We start from the raw sequence: 23566 nt of genomic DNA, 5'->3' as shown, positions 1-23566 counted from the left end.
AGTAAGTCACTTGTAGAGATTCTTTGAGATGATGTAAATAATATATGATCTGTTAACATCATCACACAACCCTTGGAGCCAGGCACTGTCATGGTGCTATCACAGATTGGTAGACCAAGGCTCGAGAGATATTACCAGCTCTAGCTCAAGGTCACACAGCAGGGGGTACCGGCAGAGTGCGCCCTTGACGCCTGCTCTGTACCGTCAGACCTGGTTGGGGCATGACGTAAGCGCGGGGGCCCTGGCAGGTACTGATTGGAAGCCAGCTGCCCCACCCATTTGGGCTGACCCTCTATGGGGAGCGCATCTACTGGACCGACTGGCAGACCAAGAGCATCCAGAGTGCCGACCGGCTGACGGGGCTGGACCGGGAGACCCTGCAGGAGAACCTGGAGAACCTGATGGACATCCACGTCTTCCACCGCCGGCGGCCCCCAGGTGACCAACCCTTGGTCCACACTGGCTTCTCCTTGGCTTCCCTCTGCCACGGTCCTTCTCGTTGACTCCCTCCTCCCCACCCAGTGTCTACACCATGCGCTACGGAGAATGGCGGCTGCAGCCACCTGTGTCTTCGGTCCCCAAATCCAAGTGGCTTCAGCTGTACCTGCCCCACAGGCATTAACGTGATGCCTGATGGCAAGACCTGTTCACCAGGTAGGCATCACAGGCATCACACTAGGCATCACAGACCTGGCTAGAGCCTCTCTGGGACAGAGGCAGTGACTCTCTACCTTCCTTGCAAGTGGACTCTAAAGTGGTCTGAGGGACCTAAGCTTCTAAAGGCCTGGGGGCAAGATAAAGCTTTTCTTAAAAAGAAGAAGAGATGCAAGGGAACAGGCAGGCAGGATTAGAAGCAGGGTCCAACTGGGTCTCACGGCATCTTCATGCACTTTAGAAAAAGATGCTCCTTTCTTTTTTGTTTTCCTCTGTTGGGAAATTGTTATAATGTACTGATTCGGTTGGACTAAATCACTTTAGTTCCATCTGCCCCAAATTGCTGCCCCAAATTGGTATAATAAATACTAGAACATGTGATAAATTACAAGGTAATGGCACCTCCTTTGGAAATGGCACTTGTGTGAGTAGGGCAGGACCAGCACAACCTTCATGATAATCTGAACTGAAAGGTCTCAGAAGCAGGAGCTGGCTGCCCAAATGTTGGAAGCTGGTGTTTCTCCCTAGGGGATGCTGCATGGTAGGCTACATTTGAACCCAAACTTCCTAGGGAATTTGAGTGAGGAAGGAGCTCTGAATTGTCCCAGGCTGTGGGCAAAGCCCTCTTTCACTTTACGTAAAGTTTTTTAAACTTCACAGAGATTCACTTTTGTGATACTAATACAGAACTGTGTCTTTGAATCAGACCCAATGCTAAGGGTTTTTCTGTATTGCTCTTTTATCCCTACAGCCCCCCTGTCATTGCCCCCATTTTACAGATGATGAAACTGAGTCTTAAACCATTTAAATAATGTGCTCAGGATCACACAACTAGAAACTAATGGAGACAGAAAGCATGAACATCAGCTTGCCTTACTCCAGATCCTCTCATGACTCCTCTTTCCTTCTCTCTGCACCTGGGCAGGCATGAACAGTTTCCTCATCTTCGCCAGGAGGATAGACATCCGCATGGTCTCCTTGGACATCCCTTATTTTGCCGACGTGGTGGTGCCCATCAACATGACCATGAAGAACACCATTGCCGTTGGGGTGGACCCCCAGGAAGGTCTGCGTGATCCTCCTTGCTCTCCTGGCCCCTAGAGCAACGGCTGCCTCTGTTCGCTGCCCCCTTCGCCTCCTGCTAACAGCTTAGGAGCCTCCCGTTCCCTCTGGCACAACCCCTGCCCACCTCTGTAGCACTTTTTCTTTCGTTATGAAGGTTGGGGGCCACATTCTTCATCTCTGCCAAGGGCTATCCTGTTATAATATTTCTATATTTCTCTTGAGTTCCTCTCCTTGGGGACATAGGGCTCTCTGACGTGCCCAGGCGTCTCAGAACACGAGTCAGCTGTGTGTGTTCCTTTGGAGGCGGGGAGGGGTGAAGGTCCGGGCTGAGCCACGCCTTCCCTTTCCAGGAAAAGTGTACTGGTCAGACAGCACGCTGCACAGGATCAGCCGTGCCCGTCTGGATGGCTCGCAGCATGAGGATCTCATCACCACAGGTGGGCCTTGCTCCCAGCCTTGGGCCCGCCTGTCTGGCTACAGAGCTGGGGAGAGAGCCCGTCTGTCTTAAGGCAGGAGCCAGTGTGCTCTGTCGACTTCCTGCAGGGCTGCAGACCACAGATGGGCTCGCGGTGGACGCCATCGGCCGGAAAGTGTACTGGACAGATACGGGAACCAACCGGATCGAAGTGGGCAACCTGGACGGGTCCATGCGGAAGGTGTTGGTGTGGCAGAACCTTGACAGCCCGCGCGCCATCGTACTGTACCATGAGATGGGGTGAGAGCGGCGCCGGGGCCGTGGGCGGCGGGATGAGCACGCCCGCCTCGCAGGAGCACTGAGACTGACCTCCCGGGGGCACTTCCTCTCCCATGTGATGTCCTTCAGGGTGGCAGTGTAGCCTAGAGGTTCCAAGCGTGAACCCTGGAATCAGAAATCCAGAATTCAATTTTTTTCACCATTTATTAGCTGCGTCTGTCCCTTTGGTTCAATATTTAACCTCCCTGGTCCCCAAATGGCGACACACTCCACTCTTCTTGCCTGGAGAATCCCATGATCAGAGGAGTCTGGCTTCTGCAGCCCATAGGGGCCCAAAGAGTCAGACGTGACAGATGCGACTTAGCACACACGTGTGGTCCTCAAATTCCTTACCTGTAAAGTGGAGGTGATAATGAAAATGCATGCTTTGTGGACCTTGTAAGGATTAAGTGAGATAATGCATGGAAAGTACTTAAAATTTTTTTCTTAATTTTTTAAATATTTTAATTATTAAAAAAAAATATTTCTTTGGCTGAGCAAGGGTCTTAATTATGGCATGTGGGATCTAGTTCCCTGACCAGGGATTGAAGCTAGACCCCCTGCATTGTGAACACGAGTCTTAGCCACTGGACCACCGGGAAAGTCCTGTTTTTTTAATCATGAAAAACATAACATTAAATTTACCATCTTAGCCATTTTCAAGCATACAGTTCAGTAGTGTTAGCACTTTCACATTATTGCGAAACAGGTCTCCAGAACTTTTTCATCTGGCAAATCTGAAACTCTGTAGTCATTAAACAACAACTCCTGTTTGTGCGTGTAAATGCTTTCCACGGTGTTTGGCGTATTGTGAGGACTCCCCGTGTAGAGGAGCTGTGGGAGGAACCAGCTATTACCGTTTCTTGCCCAGGTTCATGTACTGGACAGACTGGGGGGAGCATGCCAAGCTGGAGCGGTCTGGGATGGACGGCTCCGACCGCACCGTGCTCATCAACAGCAACCTCGGGTGGCCCAACGGACTGACTGTGGACAAGGCCAGCTCCCAGCTGCTCTGGGCTGATGCCCACACCGAGGTGGGGGTCCTGCTCCTGCGCAGAGCCTGGGAGTATAGGAGGGCCGCAGGATCTCTGCTGAGGGCTCCCAGCCTCCTAACAGCCACCCGGTACCCTCTCCTTCCTCCACAGCGAATTGAGGCTGCGGATCTGAACGGTGCCAATCGGCACACATTGGTATCACCTGTGCAGCACCCGTATGGCCTCACCCTGCTCGACGCCTATATCTACTGGACTGACTGGCAGACCCGTAGCATCCACCGCGCCGACAAGGGGACTGGCAGCAACGTCATCCTGGTGAGGTCCAACCTGCCAGGCCTCATGGACATCCAGGCTGTGGACCGGTCACAGCCCCTGGGTGAGAAGACCCCGAGGGCTGTGAGCCAGAGGCCTCTGACTTTCTGGGGCCGTCTCAGCATCAGAGATCTATCCAGAGCAGAGAGATGCCTTTACAACCAGAGGGACAGGGACCTGCCTAAGCCCCTCCTCCAGGATCAGGCTGTGTTCCCTCTGGGTACCACGGGTACTGCATATTCCCACGGCAGGGTGCTGTCCCCTTTAAAGGACTCTCGGAGACACCCCTGCTCCTTCCAGCTCATCCCTGCTGGGCACCACATCCTGTTATGCAGAACAGTAGACCGTCAGGCACTAGCAAACCTGTGCCTTGGTTAACATTCAGACCGTATTCCGGGCCGGGTGTCAAAACTTGCCCCATTCTCTCTTTCGTCACCAGGTGTGAACAAGTGCGGACCCAGGAACGGTGGCTGCTCTCACCTGTGCCTGCCCCGGCCCTCGGGCTTTTCCTGTGCCTGCCCCACCGGCATCCAGCTGAAGGGAGATGGGAAGACCTGCGACCCCGCTCCTGAGACGTACCTGCTCTTCTCCAGCCGCGGCTCCATCCGGCGTATCTCCCTGGACACCAGCGACCACACGGATGTGCATGTACCGGTCCCGGAGCTCAACAATGTCATCTCCCTGGACTACGACAGTGTGGATGGCAAGGTCTATTACACGGATGTGTTCCTGGACGTTATCAGGTATGAGTGTCCCCGAAAACCTCCAGAGGACACAAACCTGCTTCCCGTCTCTGATGGCCGAGGTCATGGTCTGGGGTCACCTCTAAACGGACTGATTTGGCAACTTGGATAGGGAGTTCTGACCTGGATTTGTTCGCTTTGCAGTGTTATCCCAGAAGAGTTTCAAACTTTTTTGTTTGTTTGCTTGTTTGAAGATTCTGATGTGCTTTGCCAGGCTTCCCTGGTGGCACAGTGATAAAAGAATCCACCTGCCAGTGCAGGAGACTCAAGAGACCTGCGTCTGATCCCTGGGTTGGGAAGGTCCCCTGGAGGAGGAAATGGCAACCCACTCCAGTAGGCTTGCCTGGAAAATTCCACGGACAGAGGAGCCTGGCGGGCTACAGTCCATGGGGTCGCACAGAGTTGGACATGACTGAGCGCACACGCACGGCCTATCTTGCGTTTCGTGAATGTATATTTTTGGTCACACCATGCAGCTTGCGGGATTCCCTGACCAGGGATCAAACCCATGCTGCCTGCACTGGAAACAGTGCCTCACCCACTGGACCCCCAGGGAATTTCCCTATTTAAAGAGGACTAGAAGTCCAGTATGTAAAACCCACAGATAAAGTCAGGCTAGGGATCTGGAGCCTTCTACCCCTACTTCTGGACCCTACAGGAGTTCCACGGATCCTCTAAGACTCACTGATTAGTTGGCCACATCGCCAAACTGAGTGTATTGTAATACAGAAATACCAGCCAAATGCAAGCTTTATGATGGTTTGTGAGGTTGTGATTGTTTTTGTTTTTTAAATATTTTTTGTTTTATTTGAATTTTTTATTCTTTCAATTTTTCACCCAACACAACCAAGGAATGTGGTACCCTGTGTTCATGTACGTTCACGTACCATTAGAGGTGTTTGCCGTGGCAGAGATTCTCACGTGGAAGAACAGGAGCATTCCCTTTTTTCTCCCTGAGGGGTGTATTAGAATCTCGTCCTAAGAGCTGGTGGGCATGTAGAGTTTATTTTTATTTTTTTTTCTTTTTCTTTTTTTTTTTCATGTAGAGTTTAGAGAAGGCCCCCATGTGTTGGTGGCATGCCCCTTCCCCTATCCTGGGTTGAATTCCCTGCTATATTATAAAAAATGCACAGGTAGATTTTGAAAATCTTCCCTTTCTTCTGATCACCACCTAGCAATCCTTGTCTCCTCCTGAAGGTGTATGGGGCTTATTAACCTGTCTTCTGGCAAGACATGGGCCCAAATGCCACCTACTTAGAGCAGGAAACACTCTGTCCTCCCAATACTTTATTCATTAGATCTGCAAGTATTTTGAATACCTACTGTGCTAGACATGGAGGAGTGTACTTACAAATGGGCTTCCCAGGTGGCGCTAGTGGTAAAGAACCCTCCTGCCAACCCAGGTTAGACTTCAGAGACGTGGGTTTGCTCCCTGGGTCAAGAAGATCCCCTGGAGGAGGGCATGGCGACCCACTCCAGTATTCTTGCCTGGAGAATCCCAAAGACAGAGGAGCCTGGCGGGCTACAATCCACAGGGTCGCAGAGAGTCGGACACGACTGAAGCTGCTTAGCATGCGCATATGCATGCATGTACTTATAAATACTCGGTCCCTGCCCCTTGGAGCTTACAGTGTAGTGGGAATCCAACTCTGGGAATGTGGACTAAAGGGGTATCAGCCTGTTGCTGATCTGATCAGTCATCTAACCCTGGGCTGCTCCCCAAGGCGAGCAGATCTGAACGGCAGCAACATGGAGACGGTGATCGGGCGTGGGCTGAAGACCACTGACGGGCTGGCAGTGGACTGGGTGGCCCGGAATCTGTATTGGACAGATACGGGCCGAAATACCATCGAAGCATCGAGGCTGGACGGTTCCTGCCGCAAAGTGCTGATCAACAACAGCCTGGATGAGCCTCGGGCCATCGCTGTTTTCCCCAGGAAGGGGTAAGTTTTTGGCCAGCAGGAGAGACCCAGGGGAGAAGGGCCTGGGGAGGAGGCGCTTGAATATGCCTCTTTCTAAATGGTATTCTCTCGACCTCTGGGTGCCATCTTCCCATGCCTTGCTGATGGCACCATCGTGTCCCAGGTACCTCTTCTGGACAGACTGGGGCCACATTGCCAAGATCGAACGGGCGAACTTGGATGGCTCTGAGCGGAAGGTCCTCATCAACACAGACCTGGGTTGGCCCAATGGACTTACCCTGGACTATGATACGCGCAGGTGGGAATCCTATCCCAGATAGCATCCTGGAAATCGGATGGGCAGAGGAGAAGTAGTGAAAAAAAAAACTGACTCGGAGAATGGGACTCACCCTCCTTGATGGGGGTGAAAGCTCCTTGGTGGGTAGGGCAGAGCAAGCAGCAAGAAGGAATGAGGTAACATGTTCTTGGAACAGGAGTTGCTGAACCCAGCATTCAGCCCTCAAGTGGGCTTTGTTTATCTGGTTTACATGTTTTTATTTTTTAATTTATTTTATTGTTGTTGTTCAGTTGCTGTCATGTCCGACTCTTTGCAACCCCATGGACTGCAGCACGTCAGGCTTCCCTGTCCTTCACTATCTCCCAGAGTTTGCTCAAACCCATGTCCACTGAGTTGATGATGCCGTCCAACCATCTCATCCTCTGTCCTCCCCTTCTCCTCCTGCCCTCAATCTTTCCCAGCGTCAGGGTCTTTTCCACTGATTCAACTGCTCTCATCAGGTGGCCAAAGTACTGGAGCTTCAGCATCAGTCCTTCCTAAATAATGAATATTCAGGACTGATTTCCTTTAGGATGAACTGGTTTGATCTCCTTGCAGTCCAAGGGGCTCTTAAGAGTCTTCTCCAACACCACAGTTCAAAAGCATCAATTATTTGGCGCTCAGCTTTCTTTATAGTCCAACTCTCACATCCATACTTTACTGGAAAAATCATAGCTTTGACTAGATGGACCTTTTTCAGCCAAGTGATGTTTCTGTAGGAGTCAAAGGGTGATCGAGTTGCTGAAGATGAGACGGGGTGCTGGCTCCCCTGAGGTCACTTGATTTCTGCCCCTCTCCAGAACCACCCTGGCCTCCCCACTTATGAGTCACCATCCCAATTCCACTCTTCAGCTTAGGGACTCCCAGCGACCCCCTCATCAGGTCACCACGACTGCTCACCGCACCTGCCGGCTCAGCTCAGGAGGGGACAGCCAGCTCCCTGAGGGCAGGGCTGGGTCCCTGGCTCGTGTCTTCAGTGGCTACCTTTTCTCCTTCATAGGATCTACTGGGTGGATGCCCACCTGGATCGGATTGAGAGTGCTGATCTCAGCGGGAAGCTCCGACAGGTCCTGGTCAGCCACGTGTCTCACCCCTTTGCTCTCACGCAGGTACTGACTCGGAGAACAGGACTCACGCTCCTTGCTGGGGGGGGGGTGGTATTTCCTCGGGGCTCTGTGTCTGCTCCAGATGCTGCTGAACAGGTGTGCTTCGGAAGCCCATTTTGGGAGTGATTCTTGTACACGGAAGTCTTGCCGCCCTGCGCCCTGCTGCTCCCGCTTGCCCACATTCTAGCATTCAGAGGGGTGGCTCTCCCACAGCTGCGTACAGAGTCAGCCGTGGGACTTGTGAAAATGCGCATTCCTGGGCACCGGATATAAAGAATCTGCCTCCTAAGGGTCTGGCTGGGAATATTCATTTTACCAAGTTCCCCAGTTGATCCCAGTGCCGTGGTCCCAGCAAGCAAACTCAGGCAGCTCACTTAACAGCCAGACAGTGGAGTGGCTGAGAGCCAGGGTTTTGAGGCAACGAGGCAGTCAGTAAGTTTATTGGGTGAGTGCCTCCAACGAGCCAGCTTTGTGGGTTCAAGTTCTGCCTGTGTCATGAAGTGACTGGGCAACGTGGACAAGATAGTGAACTCTCTAAGCTTCACTTACCTATAAAAGTAATGAGTTTAATAACAGTGTTGTCTTGAAGTCGTGTCTGACTCTTTGTGACCCCATGAACTGTAGCCTGCCAGGCTCTTCTGTCCATGGAATTCTCCAGGCAAGAATCCTGGAGTGGGTAGCCATTCCCTCCTCCAAGGGATCTTCTCAACCCAGGGATGGAACCCAGGTCTCCCGCATTGCAGGCGGATTCTTTACCATCTGAGCCACCAGGGAAGCCCGAAATATACACAAAGCATTAACACAGTACCTGCCACTCAATGTGTGTTATTTCTGATCATTTTCATTAGTATTGGCTGACATTATTTTTTAAGAGTTCTAACCTTGTAAAACAATTCAAGGAAGGAAAAAGGCAGGGGCCAAAACAGGGATGCTCAATTATTCAAAAATCTTTGTCCTTTTTTTGAAAAAACATCCGCTCTATCTATATTCTGCATTATATCCTACCAGCCAAAAGATTTTCTCTGACTTCACTTAATGATAGGCTTTCCTCCCTGGTACTCCACATGTAAAACTACAGGATTATACTGAGTTTAGTTTTCTAGTCTACAGGTTTCCCTGGGGTTTCTGATGTATACCCTAGGGATGGGAGGGGAACCGCCTACACTGTCCTTCCTCCCCTGGTTGAGAATCTCAAGATCACTGAATTAGAGGGCAGCTGCCTGCAGAGGTAACCAGGGAACTTGGGCCAGGGCTGTGAGTGAAGGGCCTGTGAGAACAGGGACCAGAAGGACCCCCCACCTCCACAGTTTACTCCTGTTTGCTAGGTACAGGAACTCAGTTATTCACTGAGCTGACTGACTGAGGACTACATGTTAGTGCTGGGAACTGAGAGATGAATGAAGCACATTCTTGTCCTTGAAGGGCTTAATCTGGCAGGACAGATAGACATGTAAACAAATGACCATAGAATGTCAAAACTCGCATGTAGAAGTGAGGACACGGCTCAGAACAGCATGGAGAGAAGGGTGAATTCTCTGTGGACTGGGGGAGATCTCCTGGGTAATGCCATATGTGGGGATGCATACGAGTTGACCCGGATATATGAAGAAGAGGGCACCCGGGCAGCGGGAATGAATGGGCTGAGGCACGGAAGCTGTCGTGGGGTCTGCCTATTAATAGTTACCCTTTTGGGGTCCCCCTGCTGAGTAGCAGGACAGGTGGATCTACTGGACAGACTGGCAGACCAAGTCCATCCAGCGTGTGGACAAGTACTCGGGCAGGAACAAGGAGACGGTGTTGGCGAATGTGGAGGGACTCATGGATATCATCGTGGTCTCCCCTCAGCGGCAGACAGGTGCGCTCCCGGTCCTGAGGCTGCTTCCGTACCACTGGTGGGGTTTGTTGATCACCCCAAGGACTGTTAATAACCAAGACGGTCGGAGCCACTGGAGAGCCACGGGTTCACATCTGAAGCTCTTAGGCCTTTTCGGCCCCCTGTTGTTATACCCCTCCTTCCTGCCCCACTGTCCCTGGGAGTCGAGGAGCCCTGAATCTCCTCCATTTGGAAAAGCGTCAAACTGGGAGACTTGATTCTGCACCAGGCCAGACCTTCATCTGCTTTGCTCCCAGGGACCAACGCCTGTGGCGTGAACAACGGCGGCTGCACCCACCTCTGCTTTGCCAGAACCTCGGACTTTGTGTGTGCCTGTCCTGATGAGCCCGACGGCCGGCCCTGCTCCCTCGGTGAGTTGGACTGATGGGCCCCCCCTGCAACAGCAGAGCCCTTGCAAGGGCAAGGGGTCAGCAGCTTTTTCCATCTGGCTGAGACTGTCCCTCAGGGGATCTTTCAGCCGAGTGACTAGGAGCAATGAGCTTGAGGTTTGGAAAGGCACAGAGCGGGTTCGTCTGGCTTCCGGCACGAACGTATGTACGTATGTACGTATGTACGTAGCTGTGCTGGGTCTTCCTGGCGTCACGTGGGGACTTCTCTAGCTGCGGCGTGCTGGCTTCTTGTTGTGGCACGTGGGCTTCGGGCTCTGGAGCACATGGCTTAGTATTACCGTGCACGGGCTTTCTCTAGTTGGGGCGCATGGGCTCAGTTGTCCTGCAACATGTAGGATCTTAGCTCCCCGACCAGGCATCCAACCCACATCCCCTGCAGTGGAAGGCAGGTTCTTAGCCACTGGACCACCAGGGAAGTCCCTGGCTTCTGGCATTTACTAGAATGGAAATCAGCTCTCTTGAGTCCCTGATCCCTGTTGTGCATGACTCTCTTTCTTCCTGCCCTTTGTGAGCCAGCTAGCCCATCCAGAGCTGTTAATATTGGAAACCAAATCCTTTTTAGTAGGAAGGACATCTAACGGGCGTGCCTAGGATGAGAGCAGCTAAAAGATGGCTCCGTCAGGTTCTCCAGATGCTACTCTTGGACCACAGGTAGATATTTGGGGCTCCAGTGGTCCACTCCAGCCCTTGTTTTCTCTCCAGTACCTGGCCTGGTGCCCCCAGCTCCCCGGGCTACCAGTATGAGTGAAAGGAGCCCCGTGCTACCCAACACGTTACCGACTACCCTGCGTTCTTCTACCACCCGGACCCGTACATCTCTGGAGGAGGTGGAAGGGAGGTAAGTGCATTTAGTATGGGCCTGAGGGCTCTCTGATCCAAATCTCATCCCCTGCCAGCAGACCACCATAGTCTCAGCTTGATAATTCCGGCAGATGGGAAATGGATTACATCATTATCCACTAGTCCCTGCTGTTTGGAACTGGAGATGATATTCAGTCTTGTAGATTGTTGCAAGTGATTTTTTTTTTTTAATAGCTCTGGAAGCAAGAAGCTTCAAGAGCAGCTTTAGAGAGAAATCATTCACGAAGAGTTTCCACCTGGCATTCCTCCTTCTTCCTTTCTTTCTGTGATTTCTGCTCTGGCAGAACAGGTTTAGCACATGGTCTTATCCTGCATTTTACTTAGAAGCCACCAAGTCATAGTGGTCTCTGGGCTGGGGCTTTTTAATTTGAGACATTCCCACGTATATGATGGCCTTAGCTTATAATGACCTGTAACACTAAAACAGGCAGGTATGTGCACACACGTGCAACACACACACACACTCCATTATTAAATAGGCACGCATAGCCATGAACAGTTCTCAAACCAAGCATAAAATACTGTATTTCATTAAGCTGAAAGTGCTGTCAATTTAAAATGCATCCTGATTTGAGAGATTAAACTGAAAAAATAACCAATGGCAATTGTGGTATGCCATTAATTGTAAGACACAGCCCTATTTCTGAGATGTAAGAATATAGAAAAAAAAAATGCTTATCTTAAAATTGATGAAATATGTTATATTCAATGTAGAGAAAGTCAGATAAATGTGTTTTTTAAATTTATGCTTGGCAAAAAAATAATTTGAAAATATGATAGGAGTAAAGAAGAAATAAGTACCCATATGCACATATATAATTACCTTTAGTGTTTCTTTGTTGTTGTTAAATATGTATATTGCAAAATGATTACAATAAGTCTAGTTAGTTAACATCCATTACCACACGTGTCCAGTTTTTTTCTTACAATGAGAACTTTTAAAATCTACTCTTTCAGCGATCCTACTACTAGGCATATACCCTGAGGAAACCAAAATTGAAAAAGTCACATGTACCCCACTGTCCACCGCAGCATTATTTACAAACGCTAGGACATGGAAGCAAGCTAGATGTCCAGCTACAAATGAATGGATAAAGAAGCTGTGGTACATATATACAGTGGAATATTACTCAGCCATAAAAAGGAATGCATTTGAGTCAGTTCTAATGAGGTGGGTGAGCCTGTAGAGCCTATTATACAGAGTAAAGTAAGTCAGAAGGAGGAAAACAAATGTCGTGTATCCATGCATACATATGGAATCTAGAAAGATGGTGCTAATGAGCCCACGTGCAGGGCGGCGATAGAGATGCAGACAGAGAACAGGCCAGTGGACACGGGGTGGGGTAGGGGAGAAAGGAGAGGGTGGGGCGTCTGGAGAGAGTAACATGGAAACATATGCACGACCGTGTATAAAACAATAGCCACTGAGAATCTGCTGTGTGGCTCAGGGCACTCAAACCAGGGCTCTGTAAGAACCTAGAGGGGCGAGGTGGGGAGGGCAGAGGGAGAGAGGCTCAGGAGGGGGCAGAGGTATTCCTATGGCTGACTCCTGTTGGTGTTTGGCAGAAACCAACACAGTACTGTAAAGCAATTATCTGTCAATTAAAAATAAGTAAATTTAATTAAAAAAATTTTTAACTACTCTCTTAGCAACTTTCAAATATACAGTATTGTTAACTGTAGTCACGATGATGTCTATTCCACTCCCAGGACTTATAACTGGAAGTCTGTGCCCTTTGACCATCTTTCTTCTTTTGTCTACCCCAAACCCCCCATTGCTGGCAACTACCAATCTGTATGATATTAATTATATCTATTGATCTTTTTTCAGAGTCCATGTATAAGTGACATCTCTGTCTGACTTATTTTACTTAGCATAATGCCCTTAAGGTCCATCCATGTTATTGCAAATGGCAGAATGTCCCCCCCCCTTTTTAATGGCTGAATAATGTTCCATTGTATCCCTATACAAACATTTTCTTTATCCATTCATCCACTGATGGACACTTTGGTGGTTTCCATGTCTTGGCTATTATAAATAATGCTACATTGAACGTGGGGTGCAGACACCTTTTTGAGATATTGATTTCATTTCCTATTTTTACTCTTTTGATGTCTATCTTCCCGGGCATTTTTCTGTTAGATCATTTTTACTGTCATATTATTTTTAATATCAACTGTAGCTTAAAAGGTAGTTAATACTTGCTTCCAATTGTGAAACAGAAACAGAGTAATAAGCCCTAATGGCAACTCTAGACTGTTGTCCCTGAAATTAGATCAAATTTATTCTATGTGCCCCATTTTCTCTTTTTTGAATTTACTTTTAATTGGAGGATAATTGCTTTCCAACATTGTTGGCCTGTTTTCTCTTGTTAGAAGAGTTCATATAGAAATGTTATATGATATAAACACATACCTTTCTCACTAACTTTTAAGCTCTAAAAATCATTTTTAATCTGATCTTATTTGGGCTTATTTAGAGAACTTTTGAACCTATTCAGATATTTTTTTCCTCTCAGAGTTCTACTTGAAGACTCAGTACACCTTGGATTCAGATGCTTTTGCAAGCAGCTTTTCTCTAAGCTTTTAACTGTCAGTCCCTCAGTCTTGTTCGATTCTTTGTGATCCCATGGTCTGTAGCCTGCTGGGCTCCCCCGTCCATGGAATTTTCCAGGCAAGAATACTGGTGTGGGTTGCCATTTCCCTCTCCGCGGGCTCTAACCTTTTAGGACATACCTTTAATTGCCAGCTCAGAATGTGCCCCAAAGGAGTTACCTTGTCAGCATTTCAAGTTAGTTATCTAAGCCCTCTCTCTGGATGTCTTGCATATTCCCATGTAAAAGAATGAAAGAGAAAAAACGAAATATATATTTTTTCAGGTCTTTCTAGACTTTGTGATAATCTTTATCCAATGAGAGGTTTGCTTGACTGGTAGCTTCTTCCCTCTCACCCTGGTAGTTTAATAAAGCCTACCATTTGATGTCTTTAGTGTTCTTTCAGCAGACTTTCAGTTCACTCCCAGACCTGCTTCTTCTTTTTAAAGAATCCTATTTAAAGAGTACATATTTTGGGAATTCCCTGGCAGTCCCGTGGTTGTGACTGTTCCACTGCCATGAGTGTGCCAAGTTGATTCAGTCGTGTCCGACTGTGCAACCCTATGGACTGCAGCCCACCAGGCTCCTCTGCCCATGGGATTTTCCAGGCAAGAATACCGGAGCGGGTTGCCATTTACTTCTGCAGGGGATCTTCCCGACCCAGGGGTTGGGCCCGGGTCTCATATCTACCTGCATTGGCAGGCAGGTTCCTTACCTCTAGTGCCACCTGGGAAGCCCCTTCACTGCCAAGGGCCTGGATTTAATCCCTGGTTGGGGGTTCTGGGATCCTACAAGCCTTGTGGCCAAAAAACAACAAAGGGATAAATATTTTAAAACATTTAAGCATGATATAGCATCTTAAATTTTATTTATTTATTTATTGGCCATGCTGGGTCTTCGTTGCTGAGTGGGCTTTTCTCTAGTTGTGCTGAGTGGGGGCCACTCTCCAGCTGAGGTGCGTGGGCTTCTCAATACAGTAGCTTTTGTGGCGGAGCATGGGTTCTGCCACACGTGGAATCCTCCCAGACAAGGGGTCAAACCCATGTCTCCTGCATTGGCAGGCGGATTCTTTACCACTGAGCTACCAGGGAAGCCCAGGGTTTGTTTTTTTTTTTTAACTTTTTCTTTTGTATTGGGGTATGCCATCACCAACTCAATGGACACGAGTTTGAGCCAGCTCAGGGAGATGGTGAAGGACAGGGAAGCCTGGTGTGTTGCAGTCCATGGAGCAGCACACAATTGAACAACAACAAATAGCTGATGAACGATGCGGTGACAGTTTCAGGCGCACAGCAAAGGGGCTCAGCCACACGTGTACATGTATCCATTCTCCCCCAGATGCTCCTCCCATCCAGGCTGCCACATAACACTGAGCAGAGTTCCATGTAGCATCTTGAAGACTCACATGGATTGCTCTGTATTTCCTGATCCTGCCCTCTCCTTGCTTCTAACCTCTCCTGTCTGGTACAGTCTCCTATCTGAAAGCCCTGATCCCAGGCCTTTTGCCTGGTCCTCACAGGACTTTCCACTTTTCCTGGAGGAAGGCAAGATCTTTGCTGAATACAGGTAGCTTTCACATTTGGTTCTCTCTGCCCCACAGATGCTCTGAAAAGGATGCCCGGTTGGGCCTCTGCGCGCATTCCAATGAGGTCGTGCCTGCTGCTCCAGGTAAGCCCCCAGTGTCCATCTGCTTTGAAAAACAAGAGGTAAGAAACTGAAGTCGCCATTGAGATCTTGAGGAACCTTCACGGGGACTCTGGAGTTGATGAACCCTTTCCTTAGACTAAACTCATAGAAAGAACAACCATAAATCGCTGCCACTTCTGGAGTGCTTTCTGTATGCCAGGCACTTATTTATTAAGCCATATCTGCGTGTGCATCGGGTCCCCCTGTGGCTCAGTGGTAAAAAACACCTGCCTGACGAAGCAGGAGCGGCAAGTTTGACCCCTGGGTCAGGAAGACCCCCCGGGAGAAGGAAATGGCAACCCACTCCAGTATGCTTGCCTGGGAAATCTCATAGAGGAGCCTGGTGGGCTATAGTCCATGGGGTTGCAAAGAGTTGGACATGACTTAGTGACTAAACGACCAATGTATTCATGCCTGTATATGAATGTATTTGTATATACACTCTCACTTTCTATCTCCAGATGTAATACATTTATTATGTGATATTATATATTTATTATTAAATATAAATAATAAATGAGGAATTTATTATTTTCATTTAACTGATGAGAAAACTTGGGCTTAGAAGTTAAGCCTCTTGCCTTAAGTCACACAGGTAGTAAGTGGTAGAACTGGGGTTAGAGATGCTGACAGAGTGATAGGTTTCTTCTCAGCCCCCTCCGCCCACCCTCTGCGGCCCCTTCCCTGAGAAGGAGGCCTGTAATTGTCCTCAGATGGTGTGGGAGGTAAAAAGGAGCCTTCCATCCTCCCACCCCTCGCGCCAGCTAGAAGACCATCCGTGGTCCCCACCTAGCATCCCTCTGCTCTTCCCAGGGGAAGGACTTCATGCCAGCTACGTCATCGGTGGACTCCTCAGCGTTCTGCTGATTCTGGTGGTGATTGCGGCTTTGATGCTGTACAGGTAACCTCAGCCCCACTGCAGGGGCCACCTGTTCACTGAAGGGCCCCGTTAGCACGTTTGGGACCCCCTTGAAGCTGACTGCTCACTGATTCAGCTGCTGACCAACCTCATTTCAAAGCTGGCTCCCTGGGCAGAGCAGCAGAAGGGAAGGGCAGATACCTGAATGTGACCCTTCTTCCCCAGGCACATCACAGGCCATTTCCTCATTTCATGACCCCAGCAACCCTCGGGATTTTCCTTATGGGCTAGGATCCTGAGGACACGGGGGATGTCGCCCAAGGTCACACAGTTAAGAGGCAAAGCTGGCACTGATCTAGCAGCTTTGCTTTTTTGCCACCATCCCACACCACCTCAAACCACTGAAGCTGGAAGTGATTTTCTCTTCACGCAAATACAACCCTTTATGACAATGTTGGGTGATGTATCATTGCTCAGTAGGAATCCTGGGAATCCTAAATTTCAAGTTAGAATACTTTTTTATCACTCTCTCTATATATATATATTTCCCCTAAATGCTTTAAATGCAACTCACAGCAAAAACATCCTTCTGCTAATAACAACAGCTACAATAGTAATGGGCTTCCTTTATACCTCAGTCGGTAAAGAATCTGCCTGCAGTGCAGGAGACCCGGTTTCGAGTCCTGGGTTGGGAATATTCCCCTGGAGAAGGAAATGGCAATCCACTCCAGTTTACTTCCCTGGAGAATCCCATGGATAGAGGAGCCTGGCAGGCTACAGTCCATGGGGTCACAAGAGTCGAACATGACTTAGCAACTAAACTACCACCACCACGACAGTAATAATAGTAACAGCTACCATTTAATGAATATGTCTCAACACCACAACCACCTTATAATACAGGTATTATTGTTCCTCACTTTACAGATGAGGATCTAAAGTTCAGAAAGTTTAGATTATGTCCACCAACATCCCTAGCAGCTAATAAGTAACACAAGTGGGATTGAAACATGGGTCTGTCTCGACACTAAAGCTTGGTGTGTTCGTTTTCTATTGCTGTACAACATTAACCCCAAACTTAGCAACTTAAAGTGACAACCACTGATTACCTCACAGTTTCTGTGGGTCAGAAATCTGGGTGCGGCTTAGCTGGTGCCTCTGCCTCAGGCTGTCTCAGGCAATCCAGGTGTCAGCCAGGGTTCCAGTCTTATCTTGAGACTTGACTGCAAGAGGAAGGGCAAGGATTCCTTTCTAAGCCCAGGATTCAGTTCCTTGCAGGCTGTGGGCTGGAGGCCCCCCTTGTCAGTTCCTTGCCTTGTGGGCCTTTCCACAGAACAACTTCCAACATGGCAGCTTGCATCCCTCAGAACAAAAGCAGGAGAGAGACAGAGAAGGAGGGCAAGCCAAGAGGGAAGCCAGTTTCCTTATCAGGAGTTTCCTCGTAACCAAATCTAGTATCCCACACTTTTCTACGTTCTGTTCCACAGAAGCAAGTCAGCAGGCCCAGCCCACACTCACGGGGCAGGGATTCAGAAGGTGTGAGAACCAGGAAACAGGGCCCACTGCAAGGCTGCCTGCCCAGATATCCTCCCCATACAGATCTGAACTAATTTCTCATCCCTTTTTCTTCCAAAGACACAAAAAGTCCAAGTTAACTGATCCCGGAATGGGGAACCTGACCTACAGCAACCCCTCCTACCGAACTTCCACTCAGGAAGTGAAGATCGAAGCGACCCCCAAACCGGCCATGTACAATCAACTGTGCTATAAGAAAGAGGTAAACATGAAGACTCGTATCTGAGAGTGTTTCTGGAGGGGGCGGGGGATTACGCTCCAGTCGCCTGAGCAGTAAGGCTGCAGGGAGGGGTGCTGGGTGGTCCTGCCATCTTGGGAGCGACAGTGAAGAGAAGACTGGAATGTGATTTGGGTTTCTGGCGAGGTTGGCAGCTTGTGAGGGACCAGCTTGAGGGGCCCTGGTGAGAGCAAGGTTAGAAAGCAGATTCCAGGGACGTCCCTGGTGCGGTTGGGACCTCACCTTCCGACACAGAGGGTGTGGGTTCAATCCCTGGGCAGGAAGCTAAGATCCCACATGCTTTGGGGTCAGAAACCTAAAACATAAAAACAGAAGCAATACTGCAACAAATTCAATTTAAAAAATAAAAACTTTAAAAAAAAAAAAGAAAAGAAAGCAGATCCCAGGAGGTTTAGGTCTGAAAGCATGTGGGTGTGCACCTCCCTGCCCAAACATGTTTTCCCAGGCTCAGATGTTCCATCCCTTCTAGAGCTGTCATTCCCCAGCAGTGAGGCTGTGCCCCTTTAGAATGACCCCAAACTCCTAGAACTCCTGGACTCCCGCTTTCTAACCCCTGATCCAAGCTGTCGGCACCCAAGCTGTAGTTGGGATTGGCTGGTGTTTTGCTATTCTTCCTTTTATCACAGAATCTAAAGGAATTTCTCTATAATTCTGAAAGTTTATGTGCTTTTGTTCTTTTAATTGCTTTGTTGTGAAAAATCATTTGCTGAATGTTTAGGCATGAAAAAATAGTCCCATTTCAATGAGGGCGTATAACCTAGGACTTTTTTTTCCCTAAAATCCTGCAACCCTTCATTAGAAATTATCCTGTATGGGACTATATGAGATTCTCTCGGCCTGTCTAGCACAGTCAAAACCAGCCCTCACACCGACAGAGCTCCTCCGCATAAGTAGTACGCTCTGCATAATAATCATGTGATTTCAGGATCCACGAATTCCCCTATTAAAAAAACCTGCTACAAGCCAAAACCGAACCTGTAGGGATAGCTTGCAGATTCAGGGATGACAGACCCCCTTCTCTATTAATATCTTTTGAGAGAAAGACTCTGGAAGCTTCTTGGGTTCCTGGCGTGTCTGATGCCCCAGAAAGGACCCCCAGTGAGGGCCCTCGGTTAGACACTAAAATCATGTGACTCTTTCTCCTGTTGTATGCTTTCTCCTCAGCAGCTCTTTCACCCCTCTGATAGTCTTTCACCCTTTCTCTTCTGATTTCCTCTTCATTTCAGGTACCTGTTGCTGTGTGTTTGTAGAGGGAGTGGTATCCCCCATTGCTAGTGCCGTGCCACCCACCTCTTTCTGACTTACCCCCTGTGTCTCTGTGATGAAGACACTGAGTGGGCTGCGTCTTATCTACACTAATTTGGCATGGAGCGTGTGCTTGGTGACTGGGCATGTGTGTGCGTGCCTGTGGGCTCGTGTGCTGTGTCTCTCTCTGCTTGATTGAGGGAGCTCTTACTCCCAGAGGGCTGGGAGGACCACATTTTATGTTGTGTAACCATCAAAGCATCCTGCTTATTGTAGGGGCTCAATAAATATCTGTGGAATTGAATTGTTACTAAAATAAAGCAGCAGTTGCAGGGCTCTTGGCAGGAACACTATCCCAGGGACAGAAGCCAAGCCATGGCCCATTTTTCTCTTGGCAGTGGCGGCATGTGGGTTGGTATCCCCCAGAAACCAGGAGTAAGGCTGTCCTTTGAGGAATCCAAAAACGGAGAAGCCTGAGCAGAACTTAAGGCTTCCTTGGAACGATCCCTGGGTGCTTGAGAATGGCCCCAAGGCTCATGGGAGCAGAGCCAGAGTAACCTCACACAAAAGCTTGTAGGTTACAGGTCCCCAGTGGATTGACACTTAGAACCCAAATGAGAGCCTTTCTGCCTTACCTTCTGAAATTTTTCTTAAGAACATTAGAAAGAAGAGAATTAAGACTAAAATAGAACATGGAGCTATGTTCAAGATCTTGTAATAAACTATAGTGGAAAAGAATCTGAAAAAGAATTTTATACTGAATCACTTTGCTGTACACCAGAAACTGACGCAACATTGTACATCAACTCTAAAAACAAACAAAAAGGAATAAAATAGCACAAAAGTGGTTTAAAACCTTAAGTGAACATTTAACTGCTTCCATCAATTGCTTCCGGCCAGTATCTTAGCATGCTGTCCCATTAATAAACCACATTAGCGATGTGGCAATGGCTAACATGAGGTAGTGCATGTTACGTGTTAGATTTTATACGTTAGGCACCTACTAATTGCATTTCCTGGATCACCTGTTTTGACGCTCACAGCCATAGGTTATGAGGTATGGGTACTGTTGCTCTAAAGAGGTGAGCCTGGGTTTGGGAGATGTTCAGTGATTCGCCCCAGGTGACGCAGCCAGTGCGTGGCTCACGCAAGGCCGGAAGCCACTGTTCTCCCGCCTCCCCGTATGATAAATGGTAATGATCATCAAAGCTGCTCCTTTCTTTTTAGGCTCAGCCTTATACATTGGCTGACTAAATTTCCCCGTTTGTCTGTGAGATCTTTGCACTCTTCGCACCCACTCCTACTCCATCCACCCACTTCAGAGAGAGCTGATCAACTGACTGTGTCTCTCTGCTCTCCACCCCAGGGTGGACCTGACCATAACTACACCAAGGAGAAGGTCAAGATTGTCGAGGGCATCTGCCTCCTGGCTGGCGACGATGCCGAGTGGGATGACCTCAAGCAACTGCGCAGCTCCCGGGGGGGGCTTCTTCGGGATCACGTGTGCATGAAGACAGACACCGTGTCCATCCAGGCCAGCTCTGGCTCCCTGGACGACACGGAGACGGAGCAGCTGTTGCAGGAAGAGCAGTCCGAGTGCAGCAGCGTCCATACCGCAGCCACTCCCGAAAGACGGGGCTCCCTGCCCGACACAGGCTGGAGACACGAACGCAAGCTCTCCTCGGAGAGCCAGGTCTAAATGCCCGCGTTCCCCTCCTTGCCTCTTCCTTCTCCTTGGTGGACTCCCGGTCCTCGTGCTCGCTTACACGGCAGGCCCCTTTACTCTGTGCTGGTCCTGCTCCTCCTCCTGCCACCCCGTTAACTGCTCCCCCGAGCCCTCTGCGCGAGCTGTTTCCACCCAAGTTCGTACCTACCTGTGCACCAGAAATGATGGGGCGTCCTCAGAATTTAGACCTGGACTGTACCACGAACCTCACCTCCTGCACTCCATCCTGAGCGCCCCCCGCCCCACCCCGCCGCCCCGAAACCAGGCCTGGTAATGATTCCTCGTCCTTACAGAGCTCCACCTGCCTCCCCTGGTACCCTCAATGCCTGCCCCACCGGAGCTGATGACCCAAGACAGCACTCCCCCCATCAGAGCTGGCCTGATCCCTTCTCTGGAGAACTTGCTGACTGGGAGCTGGAACCGGGGGCTGGGGTCATCTACAGAGAGAGAGATGAAGGATAGAGACTGAGAGGAGGAGGAGTAGGAGTCAGCCCAGCTGGCATGGGCATCTGGGGAACCTCCAGCCTCGAGGGCCTTGGCAACATGAGAAAGATTTCAAGGGTGATTGGGCCGGGTGTCCTGTCCATTGCCGGCGGTGGATATGGTTCATGCCCTGAGAGTTGTTTTTCCAGCTGCAGGCATTGAAGAGATCTATCTGGGTCTGGCTCAAGCTGTTCTTCCTCCTGCCAGAATGCCTGGAGCCTTTTCTACCTTCAGATGACTGGGGGTGGGGGTCCCTACCACAGGGCTGCTGGCTGACACGAATCCCCTCCTGCTGCCTCCAGGCTGGGAGCCGGTGGCTTGAATAAGTGTGGGGGCCTCAGCACGGGGTCTCTGCCATATCTGAGAAGTGCTTCTTAGGCCAAACATAGCACATCTCCTGAACTTTTAATGTCCTGCCACTCTCTTCCCTCCTCATTCTCTGGGATTCTGAGCGCAGAGATTCTGGAGCAACTTCTCAAAGGAGAGCCCTTAAGTTCAACAAATGGCTGGGAAAAGCGAGACTCGAGGCCCCCAGGGCCTAAAGTGAAGGGGTCCATGAGGCTGAGCCTCCTGCATTCTCAGGTGCTCAGGGATCTAAGCGAGTGGACAGAGCCTGCAGCTGGGGGTGGTGAAGTTCCCACTCCAAGTCCTCCCAGCTAGGTGACTCCCTTTCCGTGCTGAGATGCCGTCACTGGCTTCATGCTTATTCACAGAAAAGGCATGCGTGTCACACAAATGTTGGGGGGATTGAGACTTCTTACCGTCCTAAACGTCTACCTAGCTCTTCTGGGTTTGTTTTTTCAGTGCCTAATGTGCTTATTCTGATCTAGCCTTGTGGGCCCCTGTGGTGAAGAGGCCTAAATAAAGATGCAAAGTGTGTGTGTCAGGGAGGCAAGGAGTAGAAAGGTAGAGAAAAACATTGAGGAGGCCCTTTCAGCCCGGGACACACCCAGGCCTCTTTCACCCAGGGATGAGAATACACAGCAGGAGCTGAGGATGGATGGGGGTGCCTCGAGGGCAAGTTTCCAAATTTGAAACATGTCCTGGGGCTCCTGGCATTGAGAAATCAGCCGCCAAACATGTTGAGTGACAAGGGAAGACCAGAGCTAACCTTTTCCTGTCGGTTCTAAGATCGCTTGAGACAGGTGCCAGGCTCTTAGCCCTGCTCAGTAGCCAGCCCCAGGTCTGGACCCTCAAAGGACAGCCAGGCCAGGCCAAACAGGATTTCCCAGAACACAAAGTAGGAAAAGAAAGGTCCCCCTCCTGGGAGGAAAGGGGGCATTTCACATTTGACGGGGCAGTAAAAGCAGGAGCATTCTGGGTCCTCGGATTTGCGGCTTGGGGATGTGGAGAGAAAGTAGCCAAACGGTATCTTCTCATGTGGAAAGGGGGGAGGATCTTATTGCACTTGGGCTGTTCAGAATGTAGAAAGGACATATTTGAAGAAATATCTATTTGAGCACTGATTTACTATGTAAAAAGCAAAATCTCTCTGTCCTAAACTAATGGAAGTGATTCTCCCACACTCACGTGTAATGGTTTTAACGTTACTCACTGGAGAGATTGGACTTTCTGGAGTTATTTAACCACTATGTTCAGTATTTTAGGACTTTATGATAATTTAATATAAATTTAGCTTTTCTTAATCACCTTGCCTGGCTTGGAGTCATGACTAGTAACTGCGCCTGCTTTGTCTGGCTGAAACATGCTGTGGAGACCTGCTTGCAGACATCACCACTAAGCCCTTTGGGGGTGTGAAGAGCGATAAAGGGTGGGAGGTTCCTGGCTGGAGGTCCAGCTCATCTTGAGAAGACAGGTGAAGACCAGAGTTCATTGGCTTCTGAAATCCTGATGTCCTCTAGAGCAGGGTGGCTGGTAGGTTTCATTGGGAGTGCCAACTCTGGTTGGTCATGGCTGCCCGAGGTTCTGTCCAGACCCAATGGAAAAGAGTGTCATGATGGTTAGTGGAGTCTTCTTTGGGCACCATACATGCCATGACATACATTCTACTTCTGTTCTAGGTCTATGAGGGCTTTGGTGTCACAGAACTTGACTTTGCCTTGCAGGGATGGTCACTGGCAAGACTGTTGGATGTCTTAAGGGGAAAGCACAGGGATGGGGACAAGAACGGTTGATTCTGGCCCCAGGTCTACCACTAGCTCTGTTTGAT

The 23566-nt window shown here is 49.4% G+C and overlaps 1 protein-coding gene across 3 annotated transcripts in view; it reads left to right on the top strand.

Annotated features, from left to right (window-relative positions):
* The window catches only part of LRP4 (LDL receptor related protein 4), a 54185-nt gene extending 31140 nt beyond the window's left edge, over positions 1-23045 (top strand). For 2 of the 3 annotated variants that reach the window (XM_027979704.2, XM_060400079.1), the window contains exons 21-38: positions 249-438; positions 523-654; positions 1580-1720; positions 2070-2156; positions 2263-2434; positions 3324-3486; positions 3598-3823; positions 4199-4502; positions 6227-6445; positions 6588-6722; positions 7741-7849; positions 9557-9701; positions 9977-10090; positions 10832-10967; positions 15185-15252; positions 16084-16171; positions 17765-17906; positions 20554-23045. In XM_027979704.2, the coding sequence (XP_027835505.2) occupies positions 249-438; positions 523-654; positions 1580-1720; positions 2070-2156; positions 2263-2434; positions 3324-3486; positions 3598-3823; positions 4199-4502; positions 6227-6445; positions 6588-6722; positions 7741-7849; positions 9557-9701; positions 9977-10090; positions 10832-10967; positions 15185-15252; positions 16084-16171; positions 17765-17906; positions 20554-20886 (2904 nt within the window). In that variant the 3' untranslated portion in view covers positions 20887-23045. Of the gene's footprint in view, positions 1-248; positions 439-522; positions 655-1579; positions 1721-2069; positions 2157-2262; positions 2435-3323; positions 3487-3597; positions 3824-4198; positions 4503-6226; positions 6446-6587; positions 6723-7740; positions 7850-9556; positions 9702-9976; positions 10091-10831; positions 10968-15184; positions 15253-16083; positions 16172-17764; positions 17907-19106 lie in introns of all 3 variants that reach the window. The other variant, XM_060400078.1, reaches the window with a different exon arrangement.
* Positions 23046-23566: the final 521 nt, after the last annotated feature.

This window comes from Ovis aries, chromosome 15 (assembly GCF_016772045.2).
Source record: "Ovis aries strain OAR_USU_Benz2616 breed Rambouillet chromosome 15, ARS-UI_Ramb_v3.0, whole genome shotgun sequence".
In the NCBI taxonomy this organism is placed as follows: domain Eukaryota; kingdom Metazoa; phylum Chordata; class Mammalia; order Artiodactyla; family Bovidae; genus Ovis; species Ovis aries.
This window is presented reverse-complemented; position numbering and strand designations above follow the sequence as displayed.